Source organism: Rhinatrema bivittatum, chromosome 8 (genome assembly GCF_901001135.1).
Source record: "Rhinatrema bivittatum chromosome 8, aRhiBiv1.1, whole genome shotgun sequence".
Lineage (NCBI taxonomy): Eukaryota > Metazoa > Chordata > Amphibia > Gymnophiona > Rhinatrematidae > Rhinatrema > Rhinatrema bivittatum.
Window position 1 is genome coordinate 169427249 of NC_042622.1, and position 14452 is coordinate 169441700.

General features: G+C 45.1%; 1 protein-coding gene across 18 annotated transcripts in view; it reads right to left on the reverse strand.

The window, feature by feature from the left end:
- The window catches only part of NCOR1 (nuclear receptor corepressor 1), a 372787-nt gene that overhangs the window by 143404 nt on the left and 214931 nt on the right, over positions 1-14452 (reverse strand). For 11 of the 18 annotated variants that reach the window (XM_029611288.1, XM_029611291.1, XM_029611294.1 and 8 more), the window contains 4 exons: positions 8090-8266; positions 7411-7670; positions 6130-6235; positions 5932-6036 (listed from right to left, as the gene is read on the reverse strand). In XM_029611288.1, coding sequence (XP_029467148.1) covers positions 5932-6036; positions 6130-6235; positions 7411-7670; positions 8090-8266 — 648 coding nt within the window. The remainder of the gene's footprint in view (positions 1-5931; positions 6037-6129; positions 6236-7410; positions 7671-8089; positions 8267-14452) is intronic. The other 7 variants (XM_029611302.1, XM_029611296.1, XM_029611301.1 and 4 more) reach the window with 3 other exon arrangements.

Sequence of the window (14452 nt, forward strand, 5' to 3'; positions counted from 1 at the left end):
CATGGGATAAACACCATGGATCCATAAAGGCTAAAGGATGGGAATGAAGAGAAGAGCCATGGGGGTGGCTACTACCTGGTGATTACTACCCTCACTCAATAAACCTTCACATGGTTAATGAACATAAGGACATAAGAAATTGCCATGCTGGGTCAGACCAAGGGTCCATCAAGCCCAGCATCCTGTTTCCAACAGAGGCCAAACCGGGCCACAAGAACCTGGCAATTACCCAAACACTAAGAAGATCCCATGCTACTGATGCAATTAATAGCAGTGGCTATTCTCTAAGTAAACTTGATTAATAGCACTTAATGGACTTCTCCTCCAAGAACTTATCCAAACCTTTTTTGAACTCAGCTACACTAACTGCACTAACCACATCATCTGGCAACAAATTCCAGAGCTTAATTGTGGATTGAGTGAAAAAGAATTTTCTCCAATTAGTCTTAAATGTGCTAAGCTAACTTCATGGAATGCCTCCTAGTCCTTCTATTATTCAAAAGTGTAAATAACCGATTCACATCTACTCGTTCAAGACTTCACATGATCTTAAAGACTTCTATCATATCCCCCCCTCAGCTATTTCTTCTCCAAGCTGAACATCCCTAACCTCTTCAGCCTTTCCTCATAGGGGAGCTGTTCCATCCCCTCCAACATTGCTCTCTGCTTCAAAGGCAAGGAGAAATGTGGAAAAGAGGATTTGCATTCAGACAATAACCAACAAAGACTGGACTACACAATCTGGGTAAACAAATAGGCATGGAGGTAGCTTGCTTATTGCGGCGGTTACTACCCTAAACCAATTAAGCCTGAAACTTCACTTTGAATGCATATACAGCGTTGCTCCCTGCTTCAATAGCAGGGGGAAATGTGGAAAAGAGGATTTACATTCAGACAACATCCAACAAGGCATTGATTGTGCAGTCTGGGTAAACAAGCATCGAGGTAATTTGTTTGATGCAGCGGTTACTACCCTTAACCATTAAGCCTTATGATTCACCTTTGATGCAACTCCAACATTACTCTCTGCATCAACGGCAGGGGGTGGCAGGAAATTCGAATCAAACAGTTACCAACAAGGACCCTGAACTTGGTGGTCGGTGAAACAGAAAGTATGGGAAAATAAGTGTGGGAGCTTGCTGGGCAGAATGGATGGGCCATTTGGTCTTTTTCTGCCGTCGTTTCTAAGTTTCTATGATTGATATGGAAAGCCAAGACAGCCTTTGATAGAAGCTTCGGGCAAGAATGGAGAAACATTCTATTGTAGAATAATTGCATATATATAGAATAGTGGACAAGAGCTTGGAGTTCACCGACTCTCCTAACTAAAGTCACTGCAATGAGGAACACTACTTTCCAGAAGCTGACTCTAAAAGCTAAAAGGGAGGCTTCATTAGTTAGGAAAGGACCACATTCAGGTCCCAGAGGACAGGTGGCTTTTATACTAGGGGCTTGACATGCCATAGATCTTTCATGAAATGAGATCTCAGTAGATGAGTAGAGATAGGTTTGCCATCTTGTTCTGTATGGTAAGCTGCTTAAAACTGAGGTGCACTCATACCGAAGAGGTGGCAAGGCCTAGGTCAGAAAAGTGGAACAAGTATTTCAGCAGGTGATTAGGATCACAAGAAAATGGGTCCACAGCGTTTTCTGGCAACATCTGGAGAACCTATTCCACTTGAAGGCATAGTTTCTTCTAGTTGGCAGTTTTCCAATTGAGACTAGTATGTTCACTATCTCTGAAGGTAAGTGGGGATCAGCAATCATGGAGCACTCAACAGCCAACGAGGTTGAGGGTTGAAAGGTTGCGATGGTAAAATGTCCCATCTTCCTAAGTTAACAATCAAGGTCTGTTCCAAGATGTATGGGATCAGGCAAGCTCGGTCTTGAACAACCTTCTGCACTGTCTTGGAGATAAGGAGTAATGATGGAAAACTGCAAATGAGGCTTTGTCCCCAATCGAGGAGGAAAGTATCTTGGCATAACTAAGCAAAAATTGATTTAGTTTTGTGTATTGCTGTAATGCAAATAGGTCTTAGGAACATAAGATTTGCCATACTGGAGCCACTGACAGTAAGTCCTCATAAGCTGAAGTTTGTTGGCCACTGATTGCTGTAGAGACCACTCATGATGTTGAAATACTCTGCTGAATCTATCTGCAAATGTGTTGGAGATGCCCAGCAGATAGGTGGCCTGTAGAACAGCTCGATTTCTTTCCGCCCAGTTCCAGATCTTTAGGGCCTCCTGGCAGAGAGGCCATAATCGTGTTCCTCCTTGTTTGTTGACAAACATTACAACCTGATAATCTGTTTGAATTAGGACGCTCTTCCTTTGAAGAAGATGAGCAAAGGTTGATAACAGCGTGTTTGATTGCTCTGAAACTCTAGAAGATTGATTCAATAGTTACTCTCTTGAAGAGTCCAGATGCCTTGTGTTCGAAGGGTTTCAGTCTGTGCTCTCCACCCTTTGGTGGAGGCATTCATCACCAGAACCACTTGGTAGGGGAGCAAGCGAAGAGGGGTTCCTTTCTCAACAACTCCCGTTTCATGGTCGCTGTGATTTGCACTTGAGATGACAGTGTTTGAGTTAGTTGATCCCATTGGGTATATAGATCCCACTGGAGGTAGTGGATATGAAAACGGGTCAAAAGAAAGACATAGATGGCCACTGCCATGTGGCAAACAAGCATGGAGAAGAGAGGAGGTTGCAGATGAGCGATGTCATGGTATTTGCTCAGTTGGGAGGCAAGAATGCTCTTTCCTGTAGAAAGTTTATCCAAGCCCTATGAATCTCAGTGTCTGAGTAGACTCCATGGTCGATTTCTTGAAATTGATCAGGAAACCTAAGCGATTTAGAAGAGCTTTGATCGAGCTCAGAGAATGAAGCAAGTTTGCGGTGATAAGCTAATCATTCAGATACGGGAAGACATATTCCCTGGTGACAGAGATGAGCTGCCACTACTGTGAGCCATTTCATAAAGACCCTCAGGGCTTATCGAGAGGCCAAAACAGGTGTACTTTGTACTGGTAGTGAAAAGAATCCACCTGGATGCGAAAGTAACACCAGTGGGAAGGGTGGTTAGGCATGTGAGTGCATGCATCCTTTAGATACAGGTACACATTCAGTTGACCTTCTGTATATAAGGTAGGATCATGCTGACTGAGTTAATTTTGAATTTCTCTCCGAGAATCTGTTTGTTCAGGAGTCTCAAGAATGGCCACAGTCCCTTCATTTTCTTGGGAATACTCAAGAGCATGTTGAGATGCCGGGATTGGTTTATCACACACTGTTAGAGAAATAACTGGACTTACAGTTGAAGCTGTGGTAAAAGATGGATCTGGATGGTGCACCAAACAATGTGGGAGGGCTAGAGGGAGAAATGCCACTGGTATCAATGCTGCACGATTTGGAGAACCCAAGGGACCTTTGATGATCTGATGCCACGCCTCTACAAAATGTTGGATTCTTCCCCCTACTGGGAGAGTCGGAAATGGACATGGATACCCAAGTGCTGAACTCATCTTTTCCACAAAGTTACAAAAAATAATACCCTCTGGTGGTGAGCTGTGTTCCAGAGGATATGGAAGAGAATCGGAGGGTATGCCAGTAGAGTCTTCATCCAAGCCTAAAGGTATTGGGCTGCTCACCCAGGACTCCAGTAATGAAGAGGCTGAACCAAGTTGGGCTTCTATTTGACTCAGAGGAGCAGAGACCTGGTCCAATACCATTGACCTACTAGAATCCACTGCAGTGGACGATGAAGAACCCTTGAGCAAGGGTTCTGATTATGAATATTGGGCCAAAAGGTGATATTGGGCTACAGTCTATATCATCACTATAGTGATAGTAGAAAAGAGAAACTAGAGCATTCCTTCCATCTCCTTGATCAGAGAGATAAACTCCTCACCAAGTCACCGGTTTGGTCATGTGACTGGCATTCTCCTCTGGCCTGATGTAGGTGTGGTAGGACATCCTCTTCTGAGATCAGAATAGACTCCTGCATGAGAACGGACAGCCTGTTAGAAGTGGCACTATGGAGGTCACTGGTTCTGCAGTCTCCAGGAAAAGTCCTTCCACTACTAGTCTAAGTGGAGTGAGTGCCCTGGGTATTGGCGGTGCCAGGGCAAGCCTTACCCCGTCTTCCGGAGATCTTGGATGAGCTGCGTATAGCAGTGTTGGCAAAACAACCTGATAAATTGAAGTCTGAGATGGATGTATCCATGGCTTCGATGGGGTAGAGTGTTTGGATATCTTGGATGCTTTAACAGGTCCTTTGAGATACCCGTTGAGGGTCTTTGTACTGTGCATTGCGGGACTGCGTGATATAGGATCACGAACACCCTGTGTATCAGTATACATCGAGGCCACACACTTCCATGGTGTCTGTGTAGTACACAGAGCTCATAGTACACAGATATACTGCCTAAAGGGTTAAATTGCTTGATAAAGGGATGGGGCTGTGTTTAAAAAATGCTTGATCACAAACAGAGGGAAAAAAAGGGTTAATGCAAAGTCTAAAAAAGTGTGAGATCTTCCTGTGTAAGCTTTGTGACTGCATGGCTAAATAAACAAATACCATGGCTGCCTTAAAAATGCTTAATGCAAAGCAAGGTATGTCTTAAGCTGCTGTGAGCTTGTTTACAGTAATTAGAGTGATCTCCAGCTGCTCTGAAATGCAATGGCTCCAGTGATTGATGCAGCTTTGTCTTCAGATCCAGGGCAGCTGGTGGAATTTGACCCCATGGTTTCAATCTGAGCAGATGGGGGAATTTCAGGAGTTCCTGTTAAAACTCCTTTGCAGATAAGGCTGCACCACAGGACAAGGACATACTGCAACTTTGGAGAGATTTATACGGTTCCCTGATGTGAAGCATCCTGACCTCTGTGAGTGTGGGGATATCTGTCCATGGGCAAAGCAGTTCTTCTGGTCGTGTTCTGGACTGAGGCATCAGTAACATAATTCATACCCTTCAATGAGGGACAGAATCTTTCCACAGATACAACTTTTTAAACCGCTCATAAATTTCTTCTTCTGTCCAGATATGAGGCAAGCAAAGGACATACTCTGGTGGAATGATGATTTTTTTTTTGTAGCAACTTAAGTACAAAATGAAGAAAAAATATGAAATTGAAGAAAAGGTTTTAAGAATTTTTATAGAAAAAATGCAGGAGAGAGAGTTCAAGAAAGGCTTCTAAGAAAACTAAAAAGTCATGGGATAGGAGGTGATGTCCTTTCATGGATTGCAAACTGGTAAAAAGTCAGGAAATGGAGTAGATGTTTCGGTGGCTTCAATGGGTAGAGTGTTTGGACATCTTGGATGTTTTAATCAAGCTGACTTAGGGAATAGCCACTGCTATTACTGGTCTTTTTCTGCCATCATTTCCATGTTTCTATATATTAGAAGCATGGGATCTATTTAGTGTTTGGGTACTTGCCAAGTACTTGTAACCTGGATTGGCCTCTGTTGGAAACAGGATGCTGGGCTTGATGGATCCTTGATCTGACCCAGTATGGTAACTTTTGATGTTATGCTCTTATGTCTGTACTCGGACAAAAAATAACTGAGAAGACTCGTGAGGCAAATCCTGCACATGCTCAGAGCTCAAAGCTCTATCAGCTAAGAGAGATGAGCCTATTTGGTGCCACCGGATGACGTCATACACATGTAATGGCTAATTCAGCCTGCTTATCAATGGAATACGTGAAGAAGCTCTTTAGCTGACACTATCCCTACAAATACATCTTTTACAGTAGTGCTCAGCTTCATAGTCAAGTCTTTAACCATTGTGAAACTCTATCCAGTGTACAGTGTGTCAAAGACTAGAATCCACTGCCTGGGATCCAATCACACTTTGACACCGCTGTTCACCATCTAGGTAGCCTGATCTCTCTAGCATATTTCATAGACTTAGGCAAGAAAGCTGCTTCACCTCGGACGACACCTTCATGCTGTGCCCTGACCAGCAGGCCCTCTGGCTGGGAACTCTGGCTCCTGGGAGAGAACTCCTCTTGTTTGATGTATGGCACAGAAGATACTTGAAAAATGAGAGATCTTGTTTCAAAAAAACAGTAGCAACCCATTACTACAAATTTTAAGATGAGTCTCCAATTTCAATATTGTGCCTTACCTGGTTTTGCAGCCTCCTGTTGTCTTGGCAGTCCTAGAGAGATGGATCCCACAGAGGGCTTAGCTGTCTCTTGGCCAGGAGATGCCAAGTACGCGCCAGGTGTTCCCTAAAGGAGGCAATCAAAAATACAATAAAGCATATCAGCATATATTGTGAAATTACTAAAAAACAGATAACAGTACATGTTTGGCAAATTGCACACAATTAGTAAATGTTCCTTTTCTCTAAACAATTTGATTCAATTTGCTCTACCAAATCTCGTGGTAATTGTTTGCATTCTCCTCTAAAAGGGAGAATACCAGACAGCAGCTTGTAGTCAATTTGACTTCTGGCATTTTCTTCCATATGCTTTTTTTTTTTTTACAAATCAATTTTTAACAGCTACTAAAAACCTCCCTAGGAATAATCAGGTGAGGCTGCGCGCCCGCTAATGTCTAGCCAAGGCTGGGAAGCCACCTCTGTCATTTTAAGGACAGAAAGTCAGTTGGCTAAAACCCAGGAACTGAATGGAGAAGAGGTACTTACAGGACACACTCTCCTTTAAACATGGACCAGCTGCTGCTGCCATTCATATTCGAGAAGTAATGGCTCCTTACAGTGCTGAGAGCAGCAAAGAACCAGGCTGTGCACATTGTTCATCTGAATGCCCTTGGACTTCAATTTCATTGAGAACGTTCCAGAAACCTACAGCTGGAATTCCAGCTTCCTCTCCACCCTCCCTGTCCCCCACAAAAAAAAAAAAAAAAAATTGGCAGTGGCAGCACATAGCCATTTTTCTTTAAGTGAAGGGGCTAGCCTGTTTTACTTAAGTTGCTAACTTTTATTCTGAAACTACAAGCTGCTTTACCCATCACCTAAAGAGGACCCCTTAGCTCACAATGCTGCTGAGTAGAAGTTGGACTTTCCCAAAGGCACATACTTGTATTTGAAAGCATGCAGGCAAAAGTTGGTAAGCAAACTTGAATCATAAACCAACAATAAAAGCAAACTTCTCTTACATCCTGTTTTGTGGAATACAAATTGGTGAAAAAGTTGCAAAAATGACCTCTCTAACTGCATCTAGAAAACTGTCTCGCTGATATGAGAAATCTGAAGAAACCAGATGGAGAACAAGAGAGTACTAATGGAAGCATGTAAGAAAATGAAGGATGGCCATAGTGGTGACATATCTTGCACAGATTGTGGTTTTGTTTTTTTGTTTTTTTAATACTTTATTTATCACCATAAAAACCACAAGCAAAGAATCGGGCTGAAAAGAGCCCGTTTGTTCTGCATGGTTACCTCGTGGCTGCCAAACGCACCCCTGGGGAGGCCCTTGGGGAGGGGGGACAGGTTTCCGTTTAGACAGAGCAGCGTTTCCTGAATGACGTTTTCCCGCACCTGTGAGATGGAGCCTCCCATGATGAACGAGGATTTCTCGGGTGCCATGCTGGTTTTGGACGATGGAATGAGCGGGGGAGGTGGTCTGGTTGGTCGAGTTGTAGGCAGTCGGACCCCTTCAGGTAAATTTGTTATTACTTGATGTGGAGCAGGCTGGAGAACTTTAAAGAAAAGAAAAAAAAAATGTGTGGCATTTTTAACCCACATGCACGCCCAGTGGACAGGGAACGTGCTGGCACTCGGTTCATGCTGTGTTTAGATAAGCTGAAGGCCTGGCTCCACCCAGATAAAACATACATTAGCAAATGCCTTTTCTGGAAAGGATCATTATTAGAAAGAGAAAGTATGAAAATAAAAAAATAAAAACTATTGTTAAAACAGGAGCAGAAAACTCCATTAAGAGTGTCAAACAAAACAAATCTACAAAACTTCAACAGATGAATCCAGAACCCTTCCCCTGGTCACTGACACTTTGGAAAACGCTTAGTGCAGTTACGCCCTCTTGGCACTCTGAACGTGGAGCCTCAGCCAGGCATCGTATGCACTATTTAACCCTTGGCTGTAGGCCCGGCAGCGTTACCTGGTGGGACACTGTAGCGAGCGATGTTCATGTCGGGCTGCGGTGAAGCTTTGCTGACTTCCCTTGGAGAGAGCCTGTATGGCGAGCCAGCTCTCACTGCTGCGTTTTGCATCTGTACCTCCTGCTCCAATGCTCGTTTGACCTCAACGGGATAAGGAATATAGGCGACTGATTTGCCTAGGGAAATCATAGCTGACATGAGAATAGGGATGAATCCAAAAATGAAAATTATGAGCAGGAAAGATATCAGCACTGACCAAGTGACCAAACTGAAAGATGTTGACGTAGGATCATATGATACAATATTTCCTTCTGCTCCTCTGGGCTTTCAGTTTAAATCTGAAACTGGCATCATGAGCCTTCATTTGCAGTAGGGTAGGGAGATTTTTGGGTTTTTTGTTTTTTTTTTTTACACATTATTTCATATCCCCTCACCACTTACTTCAGTCCAGACACAGCCACAACATTCCCTGGCCAGGGACCATGAGCCAGACCTCCTTACAGAACCCTGCAAACACAGAACCTGCATCCAACCACCAAATGTTACCATTGCACAGTGAGTGCCAACTTCATGAGGACAAACACAGAACTAGATTCCTCCCCCCCCCCCCAAACTACTTTTTTTTTTTTTTTTTTTTAAAGGCCAAGATGTGCATTTTCTGGTCCTAGGGAATTTTGTAAGTACAACACTGTGCTCCAGGATGAGCATTAAATGGTTCTGAAATCACAACACAATCAGGAAGCCTGCTAAGAAGTTTTTATACACCCCTTCCCCCTATTTCTGTGTGTTATTATATGCAGACACACTTGCCCTGACACTACAGGACATGGGATCCTGGGAAAAGTGTGTTACAAAATCTGAATACAAAACTTTCCTCCTCTTCTAACACAGAGCCTCTGCCTCTGACAGTTACTGAGTAAGCATATAAACGAACACACACCCTGGAGAGTTACAGCTATCATATCAGACGGTCACGTAAGTGCTTTAAAAGGTTGTTTCATTAGGTTTTCATGTATTACGCCTCTGCAATCTATGTCAGAGGTAACTGCACACTGTGTACAAGCCCAGGCTCTTGCACCACAGTACCTGCTGCTTGGCAGCTTGCCCGTGCACTCAGGGACCCAGTGTAAATATCCTGAAATGCATGCCACAATGCTTAATATAGGTTCCACGTACAGCGGCCAAAGAACCAAACGTGGTGGAACAATTCCAGCCTGAGAACTCATTTAAGAGTCCAGCACCTCTTTAGTGAGAAGTATAAAACCACTTAGACTGTCCACTTTATTCCCTCAAGTATTTACCCTCTCCTGGCTCCCTAAAGAGCTTTTGCTATGTACCACGTTCCACCTCTCTTACCAACAAGTCCAGCATGTTTGTATTGGCAGAGTCTTGCTGTTCTATCAGATGTTCCTGCATTGAAAGCTACGGACTGCTGGGAGCAGTTATTTCTCAAAATATATGGTGTTTAGGATCAGCCAGCCTCAGAACCACAAGTTCTATCATTTTTTTCCCTAATTCTAGCTCCTCTCTGGTGCTGACAAGTCAGTCGAGTCAGTAAAGACAGAAAGTCATTAGCATCTGGTAGCTGTCCGGCGGCCCGTGTGAAGAGAGATCATCTCTGTCCAGATTCCAGAGCAGAGGGACCAATTCATCATTCTAAGACTCAAACTTCTGGGCTAGAAGCAACATCAACAAAACTGGAAAATGTAATCCAGGGAGTGCACAAAATTTCCAAAGGCATCCTTTATGTTCAGCACTTGTTTTTTAAATTATATTTTAAGCCGCCATATATAACGTTATAGGCTGATTGTTATTTACCATATTTACATTTTGTTGAATTAAGCAGCTATGGGTATTGGAGAAATTACTTACCTGATAATTTTGTTTTCTTTAGTGGAGACAGATGGACTCAGGACCAATGGATTATGCTCCCCTACCAGCAGATGGAGAAGGAGTCAGGTTTCAAAGCTGATGTCACCCTTGATACACCCCTGCAATGACCTCAGCCCTTCAATATTCTTTTCAAAAGCCACTGTGGACCTACTAGTGAAAGAACTTGATTAAAAATATGATTAAAAATGGATACCTGTAACTGTATTCAACAAATCATAAACACTGAACCCCAGTAAGATTATATATTTCCTGATCTAGGGACTGGATGAAGGCTTAACTGTAATCTCCTGGATGCAATATCCACTCCACGGACGAATCCTTGGCACCGTTCTTGGGCAGCTGGGGACGGGATGCTGAGTTCATCTGTCTACACTAAGGAAAATGAAATTATCAGGTAAGTAATTTCTCCATTTCCTAGTGTGTAGCCAGATGGACTCAGGACCAATGGGATGTACAAAAGCTACTCCTTATCAAGGCGGGAGGCTGCCCGCGGTCTGCTTAACACAGCCCTTGCAAAGGCTGCGTCTTCTTGGGGCTGAACGTCCAAGGCAATAGAACCTGGAGAAGGTGTGCAAGTAGGACTACGTCGCCACATGTCGACGGGAGACAGCAGTCTAACTTCCACCCATGAGACCACCTGAGCCCTAGTGGAATGAGCTTTAACCTGAGAAGGTAATGGCTTTCCTGCCTCCACATACGCTCCCGTGACCACCTCCTTAATCCAAGAAACTATGGTAGCCAGTGAAGCTGGTTCACCCTGCTTCCTTCCACTGTGAAGGACAAACAGGCGGTCCACCTTTTGGACCGGTTCTGAAACTTTCAGATACTGCACCATAAGTCTACTGACATTCAAATGATGGAAGCGGTATTCCTCCACATCCTTGTGTTTATCTAAAGATGGCAATGAAATGGACTGATTCATATGAAACTCCAAGACTACCTTAGGCAAGAAAGATGGAACGGTACAAAGTTGCAACGCTCTTGGAGTCATCTGGAGGACGGTTCCCAGCACGACAGTGCCTGCAGTTCAGAGATGCAATGTGCCAAGCATATAGCTACCAGGTACACCGATTTCAAGCTTAACAAATACAAGGAAAGACTGCACAGCAGTTGAAAGGAGGGCACCATCAAAAATTCCAATACTAGATTAAGATTTCACAAGGGAACCAGCCACCGTAGGGGTGGTTGAAGGTGCTTAGAGGGGTACCGTTCACCTCACTCCTGAAACATGAGAGAGCCACTACCTGCACCTTCAAAGAGTTAAGGGCCAAACCTTTATTGAAGCAATCTGCAAAAATTCCAGAATAAGTGGGATTTTGACCGCCCGAGGGGGTGCACCATGCCCCTTGCACCAGGCTTCAAATACTCTTCAGATCCACACATAGGCTAGGGATGTAGAGAACTTCAGAGTACGAAGTAAGGTGGTAATTACAGCCGCAGAAAATCCTTGCTTCATCAGGCAAGCCCTCTCAAGGGTCAGACCGTAAGACAGAATAGAGTCGAATCCTGGTGAAGGACCAGTCCCTGCTGTAGCAGGTGCCTGTGGACTCCACCAGGAGTCCACAGGCACCTGCTACCATACCACGGATGCCTGGGCCAATCTGGAGCTACCCGTAGACTAATTCCTTGTGTTGCTCGATTCTGCGAATGAACCTGTCCAACAAGGGCCACGAAGGGAAGGCGTCTAGCAGCTCTTCTTCTGGCCAGGCCTGAATGAGAGCGTTGATCCCCAGGGACCATGTATCTTTTCTGCGACTGAAGAACCGAGAAACTTTCACATTGTGAGATGCGGCCAGTATGTTGATCGCTGGGAAGCCCCAGGATCCAGACTCTCCCTGCTTAGAAAGTCTGCTCTGACATTGTCTTTTCCTGCAATGTGGGAGGCAGAGATCATCTGTAGATGTATTTCTGCCCATTCCATAAGGAGGCCTATCTCCTGTGTCACTTGCTGGCTCTTGGTTCTACCTTGGTGGTTGATGTAGGCTACCGTTGTTGCGTTGTCTGACATCATGCAGACTGCTTGACCCTGGAGTCTATGGCTGAATTGTAGAGACGTCAACCTGACTGCCCAAACTTCCAGGCAGTTGATCTTCCAGAGCGCCTATTCATCGGTCTAACATCCCTGGGCTGACAGTTCCTGATAGTGAGCTCCCCAGCCCCGGAACTCGCATCTGTTGAGAGGACCAGCCAGTTTGGTGAGAACAGGGGCACACCCCTGCTCAGGATGAGCTTCCTGCAGCCACCAGTGGAGCCAAGAGCATAATCCCTTCGGTAAGTGGAGGCGAATCAAATAGCCTATTGACTGTGGGTTCCAACGTGACAGCAGTGAGCGCTGAAGTGGTCGTATGTGTGCCTTCACCCACGGCACCACTTCCCAGAACTTGGAGATAGTGCCACACCATCAGGCATATCGTGCTCATCAGCTAACGCACCTGGGACATCAACTTCTTTATTTGCATGGATGGAAAGATGACCTTGACCTGCTTGGTGTTGAATCGGGCTCCCAGATATTCCAAGGACTGGGAACCTGCTCTTGTCCAGGTTTACTAACCAACCGAGTTCCTGAAGCAAGGAGGTCACCGGGAAGACTTATCTTCCATGGATTTGGCCCAGATCAACCAGTCGTCCAAGTACGGGTGCACCAGGATTCTCTCTTTTCTCAATGCTGCCGTTACGGCCACCATAATCTTGGAATATGTTCTGGGGTTGGTGGCTAGGCCAAAGGGCAGTGCCTGGAACTGATAATAGCAAAACAGTATTGCAAAGCGTAGTAAACATTGGTGTTCTTGACAGATTGGAATTCATGGACAGGTCCAGGGAGGCTAAGAACTCTCACGATTGTATGTCCATTATCACACAGTGTAATGTTTCCGTGCGGAAATGATTCACTCATAGATGCCAGTTGACACTCTTGAGGTGTAGGATGGGGCAAAATTCCTTCTTGAATATGATGAAATAGATGGAACGCCCTGTATTTTTCTGGGGCTCAGGTACTGGGATTATAGCCCTCATCCTCAGGAGCCTTAAAAAGAGTAATCTCCACTGCCTGCTTCTTGTGCTGGGAGTGGCAAGGAGGCATCATGAATACGTCCCAAGGCGTACTGTGTGGTTCCAGCACATATCCTTCTCGTATGACTTCCAGCACCCATTTGTCCGAAATGATATCGACCGACCGCTGGTAGAAGAGGGACAGCTGACCCCCTATCTCCTCGTTTAGAGGGTGGGTTAGCAAAATTTCATTGGGGGATTGGGACAAACCTGAACCAGAGTCTGCCCTTCTCTTGGGCTGTAGACTACGAAAGGACTGAGACCTTCCAAAGGGCCAAGATCTGAAATGTCGAGTGTCTGTAGGCGCGAAAATGTTGGGAGCCTCTGGATTGGCCCCTCATAAGCAAGGGGCACTGTAACTGCTTCCTCTTATCTTCTGATAACCAGGGGACTGGAGATTCGCCCCATTTACTGGCCAGCTTTTCCAATTCACTTCTGAAAAGGAGTGATCCCTTAAAGAACATTTTTGCAAGATTGGCCTTGGAGGTTGCATCTGCTGACCAATTCTGCAGTCACCATTGAGGCCACGCCGCTGGTCGAAGTACAGACTAGATCCAAGCCCGCGTCCACTAAAAAGGTTGTGGCGGGTTCCATAACTGCTCTGGAATTCACCCCTGAGTCATCCACCTCCTGAGAGAGAAATAGGCATGAACGAGCTAACAGAGCACAAGAGCAATCTGCAAGATCATTGCTACTGCTTCAAAGGCTTGTTTAAGGATGGACTCCATCTATCTTTCATGTGCATCCTTTAAGGCCGCTCCTCCCTCAACTGGGATAGTTGTTCGATTAGAGACAGCACCAACCAGCGCATCCACTCTAGGGAAATGCAAACGCTCTCTCACTGCCAGATCCAGTGGGTATAGAGCTTCTAATGCTCATCCCCCTTTAAAACTTGTTTCTGGGGCATCCCATTCCAGGTTAATCAACTCCTGGATGGCTTCCAGTACTAGAAAGTAGCAGGCTTTCCATAGGAAGATCAAAATAGGACTCTTCTTTGGTTCCGTCATGTAATCAGTCCCAGGGACTCCCAGCATCTTCAGGATCTGGGAAACCAAGGTTTACAATTCATCTGTAGGAAAAAACGCAACATGGTTCGATATGATTCCAACTCAGGGGGAATTTCCCCTTCTTCCAAGGGGTCTGGATCATCCTCTTCATTTGAGCCATCTGGGTCCCTACCAGGGATGCCCTTGGTAAAGTGAGGCATGCCTTGAGGTCTGCCGATAGGGCTGGAAGAGGGAGGGCTTACCAGTTAAGGTTCCGCTGGACAAGGGCAAGCGAAGTAGTAGACTACGCCTGTACAAAGGCTTGTAGGCCCTGGAAAAATTCCACCCAAAAGAAGGCAGCCGGGTCCATGCTTAGCCCAGGGGGTACTGGGGTAGGAGCTATTGAATTTCCCTCTCCCATGGATGACCCAGTTA